Raw genomic sequence first — 23,781 nt, forward strand, 5'->3', positions numbered from 1 at the left:
CAAATGTTATCCCCTAAGCATTGGCTTTTCCCGGCTGAATGTCACAGTCCTTCAGTTGGTGGGTGTTAGATCCAAAATAAAAACATAGTCTCAGTCTCCTTCTCTGTCTTTCAGACTCTGAAGGTTTGAAGGAGGAGAGATCCATGGGTTCCTCTACTGTGCTAACTGGAGTAGCTGAAGGGGTAGCGGTAGCTGTTGAAACTGGGCGGTCAGGAGGGAAGGACCCTCCTAGTTCTGTCTCTCTCAGCTTGTCTTTCCTGAAAGCAAGTGTCCAGATTGATACAAAGCGCTATGAAATCATCCAAGGAAGAGGGAATTTCACAATAAGTGAGTTCATCTTTGATGCGTTCATGGAGACACCTCCTGAAGGCTGGCTTGAGAGCACTGCCATCCCAAGTGGTTTCTAGTGCCAAGGTGCGGAAATCAATGACAAATTGTGCCACAGTTTTACTGCCTTGGCAGAGATCCAGGAGAGAATATTCCGCAGCAGAGGTACGGCCAGAAGTCCCAAACACAGAAGACAAGGCAGTAATGAACTCATCAGCATCCTGCAGGAGTGTAGCATTCTGTTCCAAAAGGGGAGAGACCCAGGCTAGAGCTTTGTCCTTTAACAAAGAAATGATAAAGGTGACCCTTGACTGATGAGACTGGAAGGTGTGAGGATCATTGCGGAAGTGCAGCCTGCATTGGTTCAGAAAGCCCCTGCAGTCAGTAGTACCGTCATACTTGTCAGGCAAGGGTATCCAGGGTATACTTCCAGGAGTGGAGGGAGAAGTCACGACACTGGGAGTAGGGACTGGTGGTATAGCAACAGAAGCAGCATCCCTTGCGGCAACTAGTAAGGCGAGTTGAGCGGTAATAGCCTCTAGCTTGGAATCCATAATCTGCAGCTGCGTGGTATGGGTTCCCAACATCTGTCCCTGAAGATAAACAGCTCGTGCCACCTCATCTGGCTGCATGGTCCAAGTTTAATGTAATGCTCGTGGGATACTCCTCTATGAGACCGAACTCGGCCAGTAGTCTTGTTTTCCCGGCATCGAGCCGGAAAGATAGGGAATATCCCAGAGCAGAGAATATTAGACAAATGAGGAGAGCGGCACTCACCACAGGCAGGACAGCACAAGGCAAATTACAAGGATGGTCAGGCAGGCAGGCAGGATTCGGCAACAGTAAAACAGTCCAAAGACAAACCACTAGAATGGTCAGGCAGGCATGGTTTGGCAACAATAAGTCCAGCAATTCAGGGGTTAACCAGGTAGCGTAGTGAGACATGCAGGGTTCAGCAACAATATATCAGTCAGTAATGCAGGGGTTAACCAGGTAGCATAGTGAGACAGGCAGGGTTCAGCAACAATAAATCTGTCCAGCAAACAATCTATGACACCCAGGAGTACACAAAGTAGCACCTATACTTGGGCAGTGATAGATCGTTTGCTGCCCATTTAAATAAGGAGAGGATTGGCGCCACAGGACCGGTCGGCATCAGGAGCATGCGGCGATGACGTCAGTGCCACATGCATCCAGAGCCGACACAGCCCTAGGCAATGAGCAGGAAGGAGACGCCGTGCCCCTAGCAACAGCTAGAGTGGCACGGCGTGACAATTGCTTAACCAAGCCAACACAAGATTGCTTATGGTCACAAGTGAGGAGTAATGTTTTTCTTCTTAAACAGGAGTCCACAGCTGCATTCATTACTTTTGGGAAATAAGAACCTGGCCACCAGGAGGAGGCAAATGGCCCGGGTTATCCATGTCTATCAGTTATGTTCCGATTGCCGTGCTAGAGTACTCTCTTCCCCCGATTCAGGATTTCATGTGAGGTGCGTACCCCAGAATTTTCTTTCGCTACGCAAGCAGGTGTCCCTAGGGCCGTTACTCCTCCTCCGGAAGGCGGCTTGTTTCCTCCAGAGGTTACGGCACGGTTCCATGTTCTGTTAACCAGGGTCCGTGGAGCCTGAGATCGCCTGAATCAGTTCGACTTTCTGGGGAAGCGATGGCCTCTAAGGCTTCAGGGGCTCATCCCTCAGGGCCGGGGTCGTCCACGAATCTTGCGAGGGAACTTTTTGCCTTCCGTTATAGGCTGGCACGCCTTTGTATTCTACTAAGGCATGTGTTGGTGGTGCTGGAGGATTCCAATCCTACTGGGCCGAGGGATCCTTAGTCTTCTGGGCCGGAGTGCAAACTGGGTTAGACATATGGGGATGAAACCAATCTCCTTCACGTCTCCGTTTTTCTTTTCTTTTAAGTATCTGTTCCAGTTCTGAGCTTAGGAGATTCGGGCCTCTAATCGGCTGGTTCCGTTGGCATACCCATTCTCCTTGGGCGTTCACCCGTGGGTGCTACCTTAATTTTATTTGATGCGGTTAGGATGTGTTTAATTTGTTTTACGAAGCTCATGTTTGTTATAGTTCCGTTCTGGGACTGATACTTGCGATTTTGTGGTCGTGTGGGCACTTCCTAGTTATGTTTATAGTTTATGTTATCGATCCTTTGGATGCCTTGATTTTCCTTGGACAGTTTCAGAGTGTTCTTGTGACAGGTGGGTCCTGGTCGGGCACTAGCTGCTGTATCTTATGGTTCATGTCACCCACGGGGTGCCGGTGTTCTGATTACTCTGTCGGGTGCTGGGTTGTTCACTTTGATAAGTGTTAGTGTTTACTTGTTGCCTCCATTTTAGAAGATGGAGGACTGCTTCTACCTCCCGTTTCTGATATTGAGTGGGCCTCTACGGTGGCCTAGTGGTAACATGTCTGATTATCAAACTCAATTTTAGGGGTTTGAATCCACCCCATGTGCTACAATTTAGGGGGTTCTGGAGAGGTCTTTTGGCCTTGAATCCGAAGTTTTTCCATTCCCATTGGATTTGGAGGTTGGATGACCTCTAGGCGTCGGGGTACCAAATGGATAGTGATTTAGTTTTTTCTCTTGGTATCTTCTCTTTTTTTTCTCTTGGTATCTTCTGGATGTCAATTCGATGCCAATTGTCATTTCTGGCTAGTCTCAGGCACCTCTTGTAGGTTGCTGAAGCTACTTGTCCCCTTCTTGGGTGGTTGTGTCATCTATGTTTGAAAGTTCGTGTATGCCCTTTTTACTTCTTCCATTAGTATGTTGCACGTTCTCCTGTGGGAGTGCAGGGGTTTGGGGTCTTCCCTTTTGTTTTTCCCTGGCATTCTCCCCTGGTTGACTGGTTTGCCAGGTGTCATGAGACTCCCCCTCTGGTTTCCCTGTTTTTCTTTTGGAGATTTTATCATCTCATCCTACGGACTGGTTTGGAGCCTGTCTCTTGTAACCCCATGGTCCTTAGAGGGTGTTCCCTTTCGACTCTTTAAGAGATATATCTCTTTGGGTTTACAGCAGAGGTTCCGGGATCCAGTTTAACCTTCGGATGCTGGTTGCCCTCTTCCTAGACCTGTTAAGACATCTTCTTGGCCTCTTTGGTCTGAATCTCTTTCAAGAGTACAATGTCAAGGGACATTGGGATATGGGAGTGCACTGCAGGGTGCACTCCTCCGTATGAGATCACTGGATGGTCCTCAGGGGGTTAGAACATTGACCTGTCTCGGGCTCCAGGGGTCTGTTTTTTGGCCATGTCTCTTGTCTGAGATTTCGAAGTCCGGATCTGGGTCGGTCCTAAGTGAAACCAGTTGCAGCTATTTGCACCTTCATTGTGTGTTTGCAAGCTGTTTTAAATTCGGTTCCAAGCATTGGGTTCTACAACCTCAGATTGTCCCTTCAGGGACAATTTGGTATCTGTTTGAGGGATAGTTTTGCTGTCTCTCAGGCGAGATATTACGGTTGTTGTCAGCGGCAGCAATTGCGCCTCAATGTGAGCTTGTGGTTGTTGGTTTCAACTGAGCTGTCGGTATTTTATCAATGGTTTTTACCATTTCTTCTCTCTTCGCCAAGCCTTTGACTGGGAAAGCGGTTCCTTTACGTTTAGCCTCCTTCGGGGAGGTCTTGCAGTGTTGCATTCCATGAGGCCTCATAGCTCTTTCTCTTCTTGTTTTCTGAGGGGTGCTGCCCTCCTTGCGTGCAAGAGGTCATGGGGCTGGGTTCTGGTACTAGGACACCGAAGTTCAGTGCCCTATCTCCCTTGTTTGGGAGTGGTCCTTCTTGGGAAGGGAGCGGTGTAGGGATTCTGGATCCCGAGCAAGCTGTCTTCTGTCCTGACAAGCTATTTTAAATATGGTCAGAGTTGTTCTTCCTTGGGGCCCCTTCCTATTTTTGTTCTTCTGAGGTGTGGTTCAGAGAATTTTGTATTTTCTGTCTTCGGACGTTGCCAGTTTTTGGACTGGGTCCCGTTACCTCGGGAGGGGGTCGGAGATCTGGTTGCTCTGTTGAGTTTTGACCGTGTGCTTCCAGTTGCTGCAGGTCTAAGTGGCATGAGGGTTATCTCCCGGACTAGTAGCTGGAGGTTTGAGGTTGAATCCTGCAGTGGCAGCTCTCTATGCTTGTTCCTGCCTTGGTGGGGGGTCATGGTGTTCATCCCTCCACTGGTTGCATATGCTGCTGGTGTTGGATGTTTTTCTAGGGTCTGGTTTCCTAGCAAGAGTTGTCATCAATAATTATTCGGCATTCTCTGTGGGATGGTCTCCCATGTTGGCTTAGGGTCAACTTTGCTGTCTTGAGGCTGGAGTTTGCAAGTTTTTGTTCAGAAGTTTGTGTTTCACAAAATAGCTTTTTCTCTGCTGATATAAGCATTCTTGTCTGCAGGTTCTGAATTTTCTTTGGTTTATATGGGTTTCTACCTATGTTTGACTATGTAGCTACTATGTTTGCTAGACTAGGGTGCAGTGGGGAGCTTGAGGCTTCCTTGTAGCACCATCTGAGGTTAAACATTGGTGTTTTCTCGTGATCACACTCTTCTAGGTGTTGTGTTGACCCCTGTCCTTGTCCTTCTAGGGATTTTCTTCCCTGGGCATTTGTCTTTAGCAACCTTGGGTTCGCATTAGTTGTTTTGAGATTTCTTCCTCCGTTGATGGTCCTTTAGATATCTTATGGGTCCTCCGTTTACCCCTTCGGGGGTAGGTGAAGGTTCTTCCTTCGGGTCGAGAGTTAGTTCTGTGTGGTCAGGATGCCTGCGGAACTTAGCTCTTTGGGGGCTTTTTGTGCTCAATGGATCTAGGGATCTGAGTGGTCTCTAACTCGGCCTTGCAGGTTATTTAACTGATGGACAGTTTCTGGGTCCTTTACAGGTTTTTAGTTTTTTGTTCTTCTAGCACCTTTTTTTCACCCTGATATTTCTCCTGCTGTTCCTTGTTCCCTTGGAAGAATGACTGGGGGATGAGGGAAGTGGGGGAGGTATTTAAGCCTTTGGCTGGGGTGTCTTTGCCTCCTCCTGGTGGCCAGGTTCTTATTTCCCAAAAGTAATGAATGCAGCTGTGGACTCTTCCCGTCAGAAGATAATTATCAGGTAAGCATAATTTAAGTTTTTCTTGTTTAATTTACTCAACTGAGTCATTTATTTTTAAATTGTTTTATGTCTGTGTATACAACATACTTATATGGATGTGATACAGCAGGGGAGTGTTTTATTTCTGTTTATACAACACGCTTATATGATTTTTATACAGCAGGGGAATGTTTTATTTCTGTGTATACAACATGCTTATATGGATGTGATAAAGCAGGGGAGTGTTTTATTAACTTCCCTGATGCTCCCCCCACACAGAACAGCCATGTTAGAATTTTCTCTGTGCTTGGATAGAGCTGACATTTTTAAAGGAATGTTCCATTTTGATAGGGGCGCTCCTTTGTGACAGGATTGATCCTCTATGACAGGCTTTTTATTGCATTATCAAGTAATATCAATTACAATTTTAATGAATTACGGAGAGGTATTCTGGGTGGCGGACATGTTAAGCCAAAAAAATTGGAGACTTTGCTTGAACATTAGATAATCCGCCGATTATCATCAAATTCGAGCAACATATTTTTTAATCGAAACTGAATACTACTACAGGAGAAGTTAATGCTATTGTTACATTTTTAGATTCAGCAGAGTCCTTCATCCAGACTCTTGAAAGTTTCAAGGCGGTAGCCTTACAGGAAATTATACAAAATCTCCCCCCGGTAACCTGGGTAGAGGCAGGAGAAATCTGCTAATTAGTTTGCACTACTGCTGAGTACGAATGATCCTAGAACATGGATAAAGAGGGCACAGGCTATGTTGAAGAAACTCGAAAAGACATTTTTTGACAGAATGAATGGTTTGATTGCTATGGTGCTGTCAGACATACAGATCTACATTGTAGCTTGAAGAGAAAGGAGATTCTGCTCGTTACCATGACACTGATCCACTAAAAGCTCTACAACCTTCTGTATTATGGCCGGGGAACTCTCCACTTGTAATTGGCATGGCGATCAGGATGAATGTTCCACAGAAACCACAGTCTAGTTTATCATCTGCAATAAATATGAGAAGGGACTTACCTGAAACGGATATAGAAAATCACAGAGGGCACCCCAATTGCTAAGTAGAAGAAATGATCTATCCCTGACAGAGCTCTTATCAGGACTGCTACAAAACTGCATGCAGGATAAGTGTGTGGGGAGATACGGACGGCTCCCGGTTATGCTTTACAGTCATTAGTGTCATTTTTTAACAGTTTCATCAGTCCGATGCAGGTGCTTTTTCTAAGACTGACGACCCTCAACATTTGGTCCCCAGGGCATATATCAGAGGAGACACTACACCACAAACTTACTATTCCTTTTACACGACATGGACTGGTTAAATAAGACAGAATATATGATGGTAGTTGCTCCACTCTATCGAAGTGGTATTGGTTAGTTATGATAGCTGAGTTCAGTTAGAGGTGTCTCAGTGTGAGTTAATACTAAATCCAAATGAAGATATTAGAACCAGACATAATTCTATATAAAACTTCCTAAGCTACCACTACCTTATTTAACTGAAATATTGTTATGAGCCCTCAAGAGGGGCATATATAGAACCTGCTCCTTTTGACCTTAAATGCTTAATCCATTCTAAGTAACTACTAGTCAGTTTCTTAATGAGTCTCATGTGGAATTCCTACTTAGATATGCACTTTGGCTCCTAGTATAGTATTTTGTGTTATTTTTTTGTTATATATTCATCATATATAGCAGTACTGAGAATCTACAGATAATTCTATTTCTCCAACATTGGTGTGTCCGGTCCACGGCGTCATCCTTACTTGTGGGAATATCTCTTCCCCAACAGGAAATGGCAAAGAGTTCCAGCAAAGCTGACCATATAGTCCCTCCTAGGCTCCGCCCACCCCAGTCATTCTCTTTGCCGTTGCACAGGCAACATCTCCACGGAGATGGTTAAGAGTATGTGGTGTTTAGTTGTAGTTTTTTATTCTACTATCAAGAGTTTGTTATTTTAAAATAGTGCTGGTATGTACTATTTACTCTGAAACAGAAAGAGATGAAGAATTCTGTTTGTGAGAGGAAGATGATTTTAGCAGACAGTAACTAAAATCCTTTGCTGTTTCCACATAGGACTGTTGAGATGAAGTAACTTCAGTTGGGGGAAACAGTTAGCAGACTTTTCTGCTTAAGGTATGACTAGACATATTTCTAACAAGACTGTGTAATGCTGGAAGGCTGTCATTTCCCCTCATGGGGACCGGTAAGCCATTTTCTTAGTCTCAAGCAGAATAAAAGGCTTAATATGGGCTATAAAACTGGTAGACACTTTTATGGGCAAAATCGATTGCTTTATTTGGGCATTTTATACATGTTTATGCTGGTATTTCACATTTATAAACTTGGGGAACGTTTTTTTAACGTCAGGCACTATGTTAGACACCTTTTCCAGTCAGGAAGGGCCTTCCCAGTTGTAGGCTGAGCCTCATTTTCGCGCCATTATTGCGCAGTTATTTTTGAGAGCAAGACATGCAGATGCATGTGTGAGGACCTGAAAATAGTTGGAAAAGTTCCTAGAAGGCGTCATTTGGTATCGTATTCCCCTCTGGGCTTGGTAGAGTCGCAGTGAAGGCTGTAGCTGGGACTGTAGAGGGGTTAAAACTGTAACCGGCTCCGGTTTCGTTATTTTAAGGGTTAAAGCTCTGAAAATTGGTGTGCAATACTTTTAATGCTTTAAGACACTGTGGTGAAATTTTGGTAAATTTTGAACAATTCCTTCATATTTTTTCACATATTCAGTAATAAAGTGTGCTCTGTTTAAAATTTAAAGAGACAGTAACGGTTTTGGTGTTTTACTGACAAGTTTAAGCCTGTTTAACATGTCTGTGCCTTCAGATAAGCTATGTTCTATATGTATGAAAGTCAATGTGTCTCCCCCTTCTAAATTGTGATAATTGTGCTAAAGCGTCCAAACAAAGTAAGGACAGTACTGTCACAGATAATGAAGTTGCCCAAGATGATTCATCAGATGAAGGGAGTAGACATGGTTCTACATCATCTCCTTCTGTGTCTACACCAGTTTTGCCCACGCAGGAGGCCCCTAGTACTTCTAGCGCGCCAATGCTTATTACCATGCAACAATTGACGGCTGTAATGGATAACTCCATAGCAAATATTTTATCCAAAATGCCTGCATATCAGAGAAAGCGCGATTGCTCTGTTTTAAACACTGAAGAGCAGGAGGGCGCTGATGATAATTGTTCTGTCATACCCTCACACCAATCTGAAGGGGCCATGAGGGAGGTTTTGTCAGATGGGGAAATTTCAGATTCAGGAAAAATTTCCCAACAGGCTGAACCTGATGTTGTGACATTTAAATTTAAATTAGAACATCTCCGCGCACTGCTTAAGGAGGTGTTATCTACTCTGGATGATTGTGACAACCTGGTCATTCCAGAAAAATTATGCAAGATGGACAAGTTCCTAGAGGTTCCGGTGCACCCCGACGCTTTTCCTATACCCAAGCGGGTGGCGGACATAGTGAATAAGGAATGGGAGAAGCCCGACCTACCTTTTGTTCCCCCTCCTATATTTAAGAAATTATTTCCTATGGTCGACCCCAGAAAGGACTTATGGCAGACAGTCCCTAAGGTCGAGGGGGCAGTTTCTACTCTAAACAAGCGCACTACTATTCCTATCGAGGATAATTGTGCTTTCAAAGATCCTATGGATAAAAAATTGGAGGGTTTGCTTAAAAAGATTTTTATACAGCAAGCTTACCTTCTTCAACCCATTTCGTGCATTGTTCCTGTCACTACAGCAGCGTGGTTCTGGTTCGAGGAACTAGAAAAGTCGCTCCATATGAGGAGGTTATGGACAGAGTTCACGCACTTAAGTTGGCTAACTCTTTTATTTTAGATGCCGCTTTGCAAATAGCTAGATTAGCGGCAAAAAATTCAGGGTTTGCAATTGTGGCGCGCAGAGCGCTTTGGCTAAAGTCTTGGTCAGCGGATGTATCATCCAAGACAAAATTGCTTAATATCCCCTTCAAGGGTAAAACTCTCTTCGGGCCAGAATTGAAAGAGATTATCTCAGACATCACTGGGGGAAAGGGCCACGCCCTCCCACAAGATAGGCCTTTCAAAGCCAAGAATAAGTCTAATTTTCGTTCCTTTCGTAATTTCAGGAACGGACCGGGCTCTAATTCTGCATCCTCTAAGCAAGAGGGTAATACCTCACAGACCAAACCAGCCTGGAAACCGATGCAAGGCTGGAACAAGGGTAAGCAGGCCAAGAAGCCTGCCGCTGCTAACAAAACAGCATGAAGGAGTAGCCCCCGATCCGGGACCGGATCTAGTGGGGGGCAGACTCTCTCTCTTTGCTCAGGCTTGGGCAAGAGATGTTCAGGATCCCTGGACGCTAGAAATAGTTTCTCAGGGTTATCTTCTGGAATTCAAGGAACTACCCCCAAGGGGAAGGTTCCACATGTCTCACTTATCCTCAAACCAAATAAAGAGACAGGCATTCTTACATTGTGTAGAAGACCTGATAAAGATGGGAGTGATACACCCAGTTCCAACGGCGGAACAAGGAATGGGATTTTACTCAAATCTGTTTGTGGTTCCCAAAAAAGAGGGAACTTTCAGACCAATCTTGGATTTAAATATCCTAAACAAATTTCTCAGAGTACCATCGTTCAAGATGGAAACCATTCGAACGATTCTACCCACAATTCAGGAAGGTCAATTTATGACTACCGTGGATCTAAAGGATGCGTATCTACATATCCCTATCCACAAAGAACATCATCAGTTCCTAAGGTTCGCCTTTCTGGACAAACCTTACCAGTTTGTGGCCCTCCCATTCGGGTTAGCCACTGCTCCAAGGATTTTCACAAAGGTACTCGGATCCCTTCTAGCGGTTCTAAGACCAAGGGGCATTGCAGTAGTACCGTACTTGGACGACATTCTAGTACAAGCGTCGTCTCTTTCAAAGGCAAAGGCAAACTCAGACATCGTTCTGGCCTTTCTCAGATCTCACGGATGGAAGGTGAACATAGAAAAAAGTTCCCTGTCTCCGTCGACAAGAGTTCCCTTCTTGGGAACAATAATAGATTCCTTAGAAATGAGGATTTTCTTGACAGAAGTCAGAAAGTCAAAACTTCTAAACGCTTGTCAAGTTCTTCATTCTATTCCTCGTCCTTCCGTAGCTCAGTGCATGGAAGTAGTAGGATTGATGGTTGCAGCAATGGACATAGTTCCTTTTGCGCGAATTCATCTAAGACCATTACAACTGTGTATGCTGAAACAGTGGAATGGGGACTATACAGACTTGTCTCCAGTTATTCAAATAGATCAGAAGACCAGAGACTCACTCCGTTGGTGGCTAACCCAGGATCACCTATCCCAGGGAATGAGCTTCCGCAGTCCAGAGTGGGTCATCGTCACGACCGACGCCAGCCTAGTGGGCTGGGGCGCGGTCTGGGAATCCCTGAAAGCTCAGGGACTGTGATCTCGGGAAGAGTCTCTTCTCCCGATAAACATTCTGGAACTAAGAGCGATATTCAATGCTCTCAGGGCTTGGCCTCAGCTAGCAAAGGCCAGATTCATAAGATTCCAATCAGACAACATGACGACTGTTGCGTATCTCAATCATCAGGGGGGAACAAGGAGTTCCCTGGCGATGAAAGAAGTGACCAAAATAATACAATGGGCGGAGACTCACTCCTGCCACCTATCTGCGATCCACATTCCAGGTGTGGAAAACTGGGAAGCTGATTATTTGAGTCGTCAGACATTCCATCCGGGGGAGTGGGAACTCCACCCGGAGATCTTTGCCCAGTTGATGCAAATATGGGGCATTCCAGATATGGATCTGATGGCGTCTCGTCAGAACTTCAAGGTTCCTTGCTACGGGTCCAGATCCAGGGATCCCAAGGCGACTCTAGTGGATGCACTAGTAGCGCCTTGGACCTTCAACCTAGCTTATGTGTTTCCACCGTTTCCTCTCATTCCCAGGCTGGTAGCCAGGATCAAACAGGAGAGGGCCTCTGTGATCTTGATAGCTCCTGCGTGGCCACTCAGGACTTGGTATGCAGACCTGGTGAATATGTCATCGGTTCCACCATGGAAGCTACCTTTGAGACAGGACCTTCTTGTTCAGGGTCCATTCGAACATCCAAATCTGGTCTCCCTCCAGCTGACGGCTTGGAGATTGAACGCTTGATTCTATCAAAGCGTGGGTTTTCAGATTCCGTGATAGATACTCTGGTTCAAGCCAGAAAACCGGTAACTAGAAAGATTTACCATAAAATATGGAAAAGATATATCTGCTGGTGTGAATCCAAGGGATTCCCATGGAATAAGATAAAGATTCCTAGGATTCTTTCCTTTCTACAAGAAGGTTTGGATAAAGGATTATCTGCGAGTTCTCTAAAGGGACAGATTTCTGCTTTATCTGTCCTACTACACAAACGACTGGCAGTTGTGCCAGATGTTCAAGCATTTGTTCAGGCTTTGGTTCGGATCAAGCCTGTTTACAGACCTTTGACTCCTCCCTGGAGTTTAAATCTAGTTCTTTCAGTTCTTCAAGGGGTTCCGTTTGAACCTTTACATTCCGTAGATATTAAGTTGTTATCTTGGAAAGTTTTGTTTTTGGTTGCTATTTCTTCTGCTAGAAGAGTTTCTGAGTTATCTGCTCTACAATGTACTCCACCCTATCTGGTGTTCCATTCAGATAAGGTTGTTTTGCGTACTAAGCCTGGTTTTCTACCAAAGGTTGTTTCCAACAAAAATATTAATCAGGAGATAGTTGTACCTTCTTTGTGTCCGAATCCAGTTTCAAAGAAGGAACGTTTGCTACACAATTTAGATGTAGTCCGTGCTCTAAAATTCTACTTAAAAGCTACAAAAGAGTTCAGACAAACTTCTTCTCTGTTTGTCGTCTATTCTGGTAAAAGGAGAGGTCAAAAAGCAACTTCTACCTCTCTTTCTTTTTGGCTTAAAAGCATCATCCGATTGGCTTATGAGACTGCCGGACGGCAGCCTCCTGAAAGAATCACAGCTCACTCCACTAGGGCTGTAGCTTCCACATGGGCCTTCAAGAACGAGGCTTCTGTTGATCAGATATGTAAGGCAGTGACTTGGTCTTCACTGCACACTTTTGCCAAATTTTACAAATTTGATACTTTTGCTTCTTCGGAGGCTATTTTTGGGAGAAAGGTTTTGCAAGCCGTGGTGCCTTCCGTTTAGGTAACCTGATTTGCTCCCTCCCTTCATCCGTGTCCTAAAGCTTTGGTATTGGTTCCCACAAGTAAGGATGACGCCGTGGACCGGACACACCAATGTTGGAGAAAACAGAATTTATGCTTACCTGATAAATTACTTTCTCCAACGGTGTGTCCGGTCCACGGCCCGCCCTGGTTTTTTTTAATCAGGTCCGATGAATTATTTTCTCTAACTACAGTCACCACGACACCCTATGGTTTCTCCTATTTTTTCCTCCTGTCCGTCGGTCGAATGACTGGGGTGGGCGGAGCCTAGGAGGGACTATATGGCCAGCTTTGCTGGGACTCTTTGCCATTTCCTGTTGGGGGAAGAGATATTCCCACAAGTAAGGATGACGCCGTGGACCGGACACACCGTTGGAGACAGTAATTTATCAGGTAAGCATAAATTCTGTTATCAAGTTTTGGTTATAAAACTCAGATTTTTTGTGTATAAATCAAGTGAAAGATGTATTTGTTATATAGTATATACACAGCGAAAAGTACCACCATGAGTAGCCTTACTACATGCTTGTATCCTCCCATCACTTTTGTGAATTCTCATAAGATTAGGAGAATCCTATAGGGTTACTTACATCTTTATTTTCCTACGTAAGCTCCATGTTCTATATATGTTTGTTCAATAGTATGTTATATGTTTTACCCTATAGGTTAATCTATACCACAAACTCAGTATAAGAAGATATTTATATACTAGCTGCTAATATGCAGATTAGAATTACTCCTTATCTATGCTTTGTCTAGCTATTTCATATATATTAGCAGGTCCAAAAGTGGCCCCATCAAGCTATTTACCTATACTTTACTCATGCCGTATATCAGCCTTATAAGTGGATCTATATCATGATAGTTTACCTCCTCTACCTTTCATGAATATTCATGGGTCCAAAAATGACCTCTATATTAACAGGAGGATGTTAAATGATAAAATAGAGGTTTCAGTAGATTCTCCTTAAATAATTTGTTTTGTTCTTTTTACAAGCATCTTTCTAGGTCCAAAAGTGACATTCAGATAAGCAAGTTTTCCTCCATTTCTCAGTACGGAAATACTAATACTTTTAGGCCTAGATTTGGAGTTTGGCGGTAGAAGGGCTGTTAACGCTCCGCAGGCTTTTTTCTGGCCGCACCATAAATTTAACTCTGGTATCGAGAGTTCAAACAAATGCTGCGTTAGGCTCCAAAAAAGGAGCGTAGAGCATTTTTACCGCAAATGCAACTCTCGATACCAGAGTTGCTTACGGACACGGCCAGCCTCAAAAACGTGCTCGTGCACGATTCTCCCATAGGAAACAATGGGGCTGTTTGAGCTGAAAAAAAACCTAACACCTGCAAAAAAGCTGCGTTCAGCTCCTAACGCAGCCCCATTGTTTCCTATGGGGAAACACTTCCTACGTCTGCACCTAACACTCTAACATGTACCCTGAGTCTAAACACCCCTAACCTTACACTTATTAACCCCTAATCTGCAGCTCCCGCTATCGCTGACCCCTGCATTATATTATTAACCCCTAATCTGCCGCTCCGTAAACCGCCGCAACTTACATTATAGCTATGTACCCCTAATCTGCTGCCCCTAACACCGCCGACCCCTATATTATATTTATTAACCCCTAATCTGCCCCCCTCAACGTCGCCGACACCTGCCTACACTTATTAACCCCTAATCTGCCGAGCGGACCTGAGCGCTACTATAATAAAGTAATTAACCCCTAATCCGCCTCACTAACCCTATCATAAATAGTATTAACCCCTAATCTGCCCTCCCTAACATCGCCGACACCTAACTTCAATTATTAACCCCTAATCTGCCGACCGGAGCTCACCGCTATTCTAATAAATGTATTAACCCCTAAAGCTAAGTCTAACCCTAACACTAACACCCCCCTAACTTAAATATAATTTACATCTAACGAATTAAATTAACTGTTATTAAATAACTTATTCCTATTTAAAGCTAAATACTTACCTGTAAAATAAATCCTAATATAGCTACAATATAAATTATAATTATATTATAGCTATTTTAGGATTAATATTTATTTTTCAGGCAACTTTGTAATTATTTTAACCAGGTACAATAGCTATTAAATAGTTAAGAACTATTTAATAGTTACCTAGTTAAAATAATAACAAATTTACCTGTAAAATAAATCCTAACCTAAGTTATAATTAAACCTAACACTACCCTATCAATAAATTAATTAAATAAACTACCTACAATTAACCTAACACTACACTATCAATAAATAAATTAAATACAATTGCTACAAATAACTACAATTACATAAACTAGCTAAAGTACAAAAAATAAAAAAATATTTACAAACATAAGAAAAATATTACAATTTTAAACTAATTACACCTACTCTAAGCCCCCTAATAAAATAACAAAGACCCCCAAAATAACAAAATGCCCTACCCTATTCTAAATTAATAAATTTAAAAGCTCTTTTACCTTACCAGCCCTGAACAGGGCCCTTTGCGGGGCATGCCCCAAGAAAATCAGCTCTTTTGCCTGTAAAAAAAAACATACAATACCCCCCCCCCAACATTACAACCCACCACCCACATACCCCTAATCTAACCCAAACCCCCCTTAAATAAACCTAACACTAAGCCCCTGAAGATCTTCCTACCTTGTCTTCACCATCCAGGTATCACCGATCCGTCCTGGCTCCAAAATCTTCATCCAACCCAAGCCGGGGTTGGCGATCCATCATCCGGTGGCTGAAGAGGTCCAGAAGAGGCTCCAAAGTCTTCCTCCTATCTGTTTGCCGGTCCGGATGTCCTCTTCTTGCCGGATAGGAGGAAGACTTTGGAGCCTCTTCTGGACCTCTTCAGCCACCGGATGATGGATCGCCAACCCCCGCTTGGGTTGGATGAAGATTTTGGAGCCAGGACGGATCGGTGATACCTGGATGGTGAAGACAAGGTAGGAAGATCTTCAGGGGCTTAGTGTTAGGTTTATTTAAGGGGGGTTTGGGTTAGATTAGGGGTATGTGGGTGGTGGGTTGTAATGTTGGGGGGGGGGGTATTGTATGTTTTTTTTTTACAGGCAAAAGAGCTGATTTTCTTGGGGCATGCCCCGCAAAGGGCCCTGTTCAGGGCTGGTAAGGTAAAAGAGCTTTTAAATTTATTAATTTAGAATAGGGTAGGGCATTTTGTTATTTTGGGGGTCTTTGTTATTTTATTAGGGGGCTTAGAGTAGGTGTAATTAGTTTAAAATTGTTGTAATATTTTTCTTATGTTTGTAAATATTTTTTTATTTTTTGTAACTTAGTTCTTTTTTATTTTTTGTACTTTAGCTAGTTTATGTAATTGTAGTTATTTGTAGCAATTGTATTTAATTTATTTATTGATAGTGTAGTGTTAGGTTAATTGTAGGTAATTGTAGGTAGTTTATTTAATTAATTTATTGATAGGGTAGTGTTAGGTTTAATTATAACTTAGGTTAGGATTTATTTTACAGGTAAATTTGTTATTATTTTAACTAGGTAACTATTAAATAGTTCTTAACTATTTAATAGCTATTGTACCTGGTTAAAATAATTACAAAGTTGCCTGTAAAATAAATATTAATCCTAAAATAGCTATAATATAATTATAATTTATATTGTAGCTATATTAGGATTTATTTTACAGGTAACTATTTAGCTTTAAATAGGAATAAGTTATTTAATAAGAGTTAATTTATTTCGTTAGATGTAAATTATATTTAAGTTAGGGGGGTGTTAGTGTTAGGGTTAGACTTAGCTTTAGGGGTTAATCCATTTATTATAGTAGCGGTGAGCTCCGGTCGTCAGATTAGGGGTTAATAATTGAAGTTAGGTGTCGGCGATGTTAGGGAGGGCAGATTAGGGGTTAATACTATTTATGATAGGGTTAGTGAGGCGGGTTAGGGGTTCATAACTTTATTATAGTAGCGCTTAGGTCTGCTCGGCAGATTAGGGGTTAATAAGTGTAGGCAGGTGTCGGCGACGTTGTGGGGGGCAGATTAGGGGTTAATAAATATAATATAGGGGTCGGCGGTGTTAGGGGCAGCAGATTAGGGGTACATAAGGATAACGTAGGTGGCGGCGCTTTGTGGTCGGAAGATTAGGGGTTAATTATTGTAAGTAGCTGGCGGCGACGTTGTGGGGGGCAGATTAGGGGTTAAAAAATATAATATAGGGGTCGGCGGTGTTAGGGGCAGCAGATTAGGGGTACATAAGTATAACGTAGGTGGCGGTCGGCAGATTAGGGGTTAAAATTTTTTAATCGAGTGGCGGCGATGTGGGGGGACCTCGGTTTAGGGGTACATAGGTAGTTTATGGGTGTTAGTGTACTTTAGGGTACAGTAGTTAAGAGCTTTATGAACCGGCGTTAGCCCAGAAAGCTCTTAACTCCTGCTATTTTCAGGCGGCTGGAGTTTTGTCGTTAGAGCTCTAACGCTCACTTCAGAAACGACTCTAAATACCGGCGTTAGAAAGATCCCATTGAAAAGATAGGATACGCAATTGACGTAAGGGGATCTGCGGTATGGAAAAGTCGCGGCTGAAAAGTGAGCGTTAGACCCTTTAATCACTGACTCCAAATACCGGCGGTAGCCTAAAACCAGCGTTAGGAGCCTCTAACGCTGATTTTTACGGCTACCGCCGAACTCTAAATCTAGGCCTTAGAGATTCCTACTTTTCTATTATATACCTTTTATGTAGTGTGTACAGACATGCTTGTAAATTTGTTATTTTTACATTACATATAATATGTGAGATTGTACTGATTGTTCCAAAGAAATAACTGCTTGTAACTAATTTCTAACAACCTCAATAAAAAATTATTAAAAAAAATATATTTTTTTAAAGAATTAGAAATCCTGTCAAAAAAGAAACATCCTTAAAACAAAGGAATACCCCTGTCACAACAACAATAAATGGTACCACCCATATTTAAGCTCCAACAAGGCTGCTCGCTAACTAAAGGTAAAACAATATATATTTCTTTATTAAAGAGTCATAATAGTAAAAAAATGACATGCTTTAATTCAATAGAACATGTTATTTTAAACCCATCAACCCTGCGTTACTGTGTGTTTAACCACCCAAAGGGATTAAACATACAATAGAAGTACTGCTTTGGACCTGCAGAGCACTGCTGGTCCCAAGCAGAAAGTGGTACTGATCCAATCATCAGCACTAGTCGCACATCTGAGTCATGTAACTAGCGCTTTTCAATGGTTTTTGCTCGGGATCAGCAGTGCTTTTAATGTGTGTTAACGTATCCTTGTGGATGTTAATCAGACAGCAGTGCAGAGTTGATGGTCTTAAAATTACCTGATCTAATTAAAGTATGTAATTTTCTACCCTTTATTGTGCTTTAAATAAGCAACCACCTCACACAGTATGGGGCATCAGGGAAATAAATAAAACACTCAGTGACAAAAAGCATCTCTGCTACATCATATTCCTTTGGGAAGGAAAGTGATCATATGAAGATAGTTTTAGAACATGAAAATGCTGGATGGCGCATTGCTTTATTTTTTGTAAAAGAAAAATCTGAAGTAAATGAACTGCACATTTGCTCTTTCAGCTTCCAATTTTTGGAACAAAACCAAAAATCTAAATTACAACAGAGGGTACCAAACCAGTCCAAATTGATTTCTAGAGAAGTAAAATATAAATAATATCTTAAGAAAAAAAAGTCTCTTTACATTAAAGTATACGTTCTAAGCATCCCAGGGGAAGGTAGTAACTCCAATCTGTCAGATAAGGACCATGGCCAAATATTTTAATATCTACATGAAAATTGCATTGACATAGGAATATGTGTCATACTTTTTCCTGAAGATTTTGTTTTGTGTTCATCACAACCTTGAGGTTGAAATAAAGCTATGTGTTATACCTTTTGTCAAATTCACTTTCTTAGCTCTACAAATTAAAGTTCTGCTGCAGGGTGAGTAAACTGCCCAAAGGTTATGTAATGTTTGTTTTTATTTTTACAGGCCGATGCCAAATTAAAGATCATAGCACAGATGCATGTCAGATTTTTATTTTTTATTGTTCTGTCAAAATTTTCATGTGTTTGCATAAAACTTGTACATTAGGCCTATATGTTAAGGTAAGTTATTCTCTAATTTATAACAAAGTCATACTTAAAACATTTTACAAACCTGGAGAATTTGCAGCCTAATAAAAGTTTTAATTAGTTTTGTAAGAGTTAATGCTGTTGTGTTTATGGAGTTATTTTTAAAACCTTTTTCCGTGAATATTTTTATCTTCATACAGTATTGAGGTTAACACATAACATTCACAAGAAAGGCAGATATTAATTTATTCAGTTCAGTAAAATTATGGATTCAATACAAAATGTATATGATTTTCCTACTGTAACTTTTGGTGATTTCCACGCAATTGCAGTTAGTTATATGCAATAATAATTTTTTTTACAAAAAGGCACACAGTTCTGGTTTGAAAAATACAGCGGTGTATAAAATTCTTCAGGAAAGGCTCCAGTTAATAGATGGGGAAATCAATTACCACTCTAATCATAAGTACACAAACGTAGCTCCAAAACACAAGGAGTATGCAAAGTCTCACCTCCAAAGTAAAAGCACAGTACCCAGTACCCATTCGGTATTAAGCCAATCGCTCTCAGGTTCCGGCAAACCCGGTTGCCACTAGGAACCATCAGCGGCACATATCTCTGAAGAGACAAGTCCCGGGACGTCAGCACGCAGAACCGCGGATAATTTAAATAAATATATAATATACACACATATAAATAAATATATCTCTGGGTAATGCAGATATATATATATATATATTTATTTATATGTGTGTATATTATATATTTATTTAAATTATCCGTATACTCATATCTTAAACTATTTACACATTCAAATTATTCATACATTCACATTTAAGTTTCATATGACTCCCTTATGTATTGATTTACTGTTTTGAATTTATTATTATTATATATTTTTTCTATTGATAGGTTTATACTTGTTAGGTTTCTTATCTTTTTTCTAATATTTTGAATAAGACAATATTTATTTGTTTGCTCACTGTACACACTTATTGTGTTTATATATGATCATTTAAACCGGTGTTGCAATTTATTGTTCTCTGTATTTTCTGCTGCTCTATTTTTCCTGCTCTATTTTTGTCCATTAGGTCTGTTTCCATAGTGAGAGAATACCTGTGTTCAGGTATAGCAGGTGCTTAATTACTATCTAACCAATGATATTGTTTTATAACCTTTTTAAACTGCTAACTGACTAACACTCCTTAGGTCTATGATTACAGCAGTCTGCCGAAATGCGTAAGACCAGTCACTCCCTATCCTGTGTGTGATTCAACTTACTACGGAGTTCCTGAGTACATTTGTTTGTTTGTAAATCATTTTTTTTATAACTGTAAAAGAAATAGATAAAGAAATAATTGCAAAACTAATATTCATAAAATATGAAATCATCATTTAAAACCACTGCCGAAAACCACTAAAAGAAAGGGACAAGCATTGAACATAATGAACATATGCAGAACTGAAGACTGATGTATAAGCTGAACACCTAAAAGGGGTGTGCTGTTAAAAGTTCCCACATACTGTACCTGAGATAATGATATTAGTGTTATAACATAACTCTAGTTTAAGTAATTAACTTAATATATTACCTGACATAATATTAGTGTTATATACAGTATATTAATATATTATCTCAGATAAGGTATAGATACAACTTTAAAAACAATTAAAATCATACAAATAACGTACATTAAAAAACATTTACAGGAAAAACATTTTATTATTACTGTATTATTAATTTGTAAACATAATTTATGTAAGTAGTAAACGTGCAGTGCTCTTGTCGCAGACTCTGCTTTTAATTGTGACATACATGCCAGAGATATGCTTAAGACTTGCAGTACTCTTGCTGTCGACCTGTCAGAAATATGGAAAAGACTTGCAGAGCTCTTGCTGTAAACTTGTCACAACAATACACATTCCCTGTCCTCTTGCTAGATACTTGCCAGGAAAAATTGCTGCAAGTTGAAAAAGTGTCAACTAGAACTTATGCTGCATGTAAACAGACTTGCCAGTGAAAACTTGCAGCAAGTTAGCAAGACTTACAATTAAAAGTTTGCTATAAGTTTGTGGCAAGTTATCCATGCTATCTGGGTATTGGCTTTTGGGGGTTATAATAATGATTAAAGAGGCCCCATTGTGCAGTACAGAAATAAAAGCGCTTTTTTTCTTGACAGGTGTTCACTGTTACCACAGTGATCATCAGGCTATACAGCCAAAATTATAATTCTTTTAAGAGAGGGACTTGTATACTAGAAAATAAACTAGACATACCAGATATATTTCTAGCTGATCATGCACATCAAAAGGGTTAACAAGAGTTAACTTTCAAGCAATAAATTTCCCACATTGAGAACATGACAATGCTTTCTCTTCTGTATGAATTTTCTGATGTATAATTAGACTTGATTACCAAGCAAAACATTTCCCTTAGTTGAGAACAGAAAAATGCTTTCTCTCCTGTATGATGTCTGATGCTTAAAGGGACACTGAACCCAATTTTTTTATTTCGTGATTCAGATAGAGCATAACATTTTAAGCAACTTTCTAATTTACTCCTATTATCAAATGTTCTTTATTCTCTTGGTATCTTTATTTGAAATGCAAGAATGTAAGTTTAGATGCCGGCCCATTTTTGGTGAATAACCAAGGTTGGCCTTGCTGATTGGTGGATAATATCATCCACCAATCAAAAACTGCTGTCCAGAGTTCTGAACAAGATAAAAGCTTAGATGCCTTATTTTTCAAATAAAGATAGCAAGAGAACGAAGAAACATTGATAATAGGAGTAAATTAGAAAGTTGCTTAAAATTGCATTGCATCTGAATCACAAAAGAAAAAATTTGGGTTCAGTGTCCCTTGTTAATAAGAGTTGATTTCTAAGTACATTTCCCACATTCAGAACATGAATATGCTTTCTATCCAGTATGAATTTTCTGATGTGTAATTAGGCTTGATTTCCATGCAAAACATTTCCCACATTCAGAACATGAAAATGCTTTGTCTCCTGTATGATTTGTCTGATGATTAATAAGAGTTGATTCCTCAGTAAAGCATTTCCCACATTCAGAACATGAAAATGCTTTCTCTGCTGTATGAATTTTCTGATGTCTAATAAAATGTGATTTCCGAGCAAAACATTTCCCACATTCAGAACATGAAGATGCTTTCTCCCCTGTATGAATTCTCTGATGTGTAATTAGGCTTGATTTCCAAGCAAAACATTTCCCACATTCAGAACATGAAAATGCTTTCTCTCCTGTATGATTTGTTTGATGCATAATAAGAGTTGATTTCTCTTTAAAACATTTCCCACATTCAGAGCATGAAAATGCTTTCTCTTCTGTATGAACTGTCTGATGTCTAATAGAATGTGATTTCCGAGAAAAACATTTCCCACATTCAGCACATGAAAATGCTTTCTCTTCTGTATGAATTTTCTGATGTCTAATAAAATGTGATTTCCGAGAAAAACATTTCCCACATTCAGCACATGAAAATGCTTTCTCTTCTGTAGGAATTTTCTGATGTCTTAAAAGATTTGATTTTCTGGTAAAACATTTCCCATATTCAGAACATACATTTCCTCTGTTGCTTCTTTGATTTAGAAGATTGAAACAAGTATCTGTACTTTCACCTTGACTAGGACTAGGATTACTGCAATTTGTAAATTCACCTGTTGATAAGAAATACAATGGGATTAGTTAGCTATAAATGACATAATTAATAAATTTTGACGACATTTTAACTGTTCTAAATGTCTATCAAAAGAGTAAGGGGCAGGCTATGACTACTACACCTTTCCCCAGCTTCATGCAAAGGCTTAAGGGTGGTGTACTAGACATTAAGGAATAGGTTTTATTTATTTTATAGCAAACATTTAAAAAAAAACATGTAACAAATATATTTTCAGAAGATCCCAGATCCAAATATTATACAGATGTAGCAAAACACATAAGAATCATTTATACAAAATCTATAACGGACCACTATCTTAGCAAAAAATCCACTAAAAGCAATAAAGAAAAACGCTTTTTTGTAAAACTGCTAGTTTTATTTTTGTGTTTAAAGGGACAGTCAAGTCAAAATTAAATTTTCATGATTCAGATAGAGCACACAATTTTCAACTAACTTTCAAATTAACTTTCATTATCTCAATATGCACAATATTTTTATATTTAAACTTTAAGGCACTAGCTCATACTGAGCATGTGCAAGATTCACAGGATATACATTTATTTATCATGTGATTGGCTGCTGACTGTAACATGATGCATTAAAAAAGAAAATGTAACTAACTGCCACTTGTTAGATAAAATCTACTACTTATTTGAAATTCAAACTAAGTGCTTTTTGTATTGTCTTTTTATTATGCATTTGTTGATTATGTTATTCTACTGTGTTTAATGGTCCTTAACCCCTTAAGGACAAGGCCATTTTTCAATTTCTTTCCCTTAAGGACCAGGGCTATTTTTACATTTCTGCGGTGTTTGTGTTTAGCTGTTATTTTCCTCTTACTCATTTACTGTACCCACACATATTGGATACTGTTTTTCTCGCCATTAAATGGACTTTCTAAATATACCATTATTTTCATATCTTATAATTTACTATAAAAATATAAAATATGAGGAAAAAATGGAAAAAACACACACACTTTTTCTAACTTTGACCCCCAAAATCTGTTACACATCTACAACCACCAAAAAACACCCATGCTAAATAGTTTCTACATTTTGTACTGAGTTTAGAAATACCCAATGTTTACCATGTTCTTTGCATCTTGTGCAAATTATAGGTCAATAAATACAAGTAGCACTTTGCTATTTCCAAACCATTTTTTTCTCAAAATTAGCAATGATTACATTGGATCACTGATATCTGTCAGGAATCCCTGAATATCCCTTTACATGTATATATTTTTTTTTTTAGTAGACAACCCAAAGTATTGATCTAGGCCCATTTTAGTATATTTCATGCCAGCATTTCACCTCCAAATGCGATCAAATAAAAAAAAATTGCTAACTTTTTCACAAACTTTTTTACAAAGTTTAGGTTTCTCACTGAAATTATTTA

The 23,781-nt window shown here is 40.2% G+C and overlaps 1 protein-coding gene across 2 annotated transcripts in view; it reads right to left on the reverse strand.

Moving 5' to 3' along the window:
• Positions 1-18,650: 18,650 nt before the first annotated feature.
• LOC128657316 (zinc finger protein OZF-like) overlaps positions 18,651-23,781 on the reverse strand; it is a 115,583-nt gene continuing 110,452 nt past the window's right edge. Inside the window, exon 8 of one of the 2 annotated variants that reach the window (XM_053711612.1) lies at positions 18,651-22,381. In XM_053711612.1, coding sequence (XP_053567587.1) covers positions 21,624-22,381 — 758 coding nt within the window. In that variant the 3' untranslated portion in view covers positions 18,651-21,623. The remainder of the gene's footprint in view (positions 22,382-23,781) is intronic. The other variant, XM_053711613.1, reaches the window with a different exon arrangement.

This window comes from Bombina bombina, chromosome 4 (assembly GCF_027579735.1).
Source record: "Bombina bombina isolate aBomBom1 chromosome 4, aBomBom1.pri, whole genome shotgun sequence".
In the NCBI taxonomy this organism is placed as follows: Eukaryota; Metazoa; Chordata; class Amphibia; order Anura; family Bombinatoridae; genus Bombina; species Bombina bombina.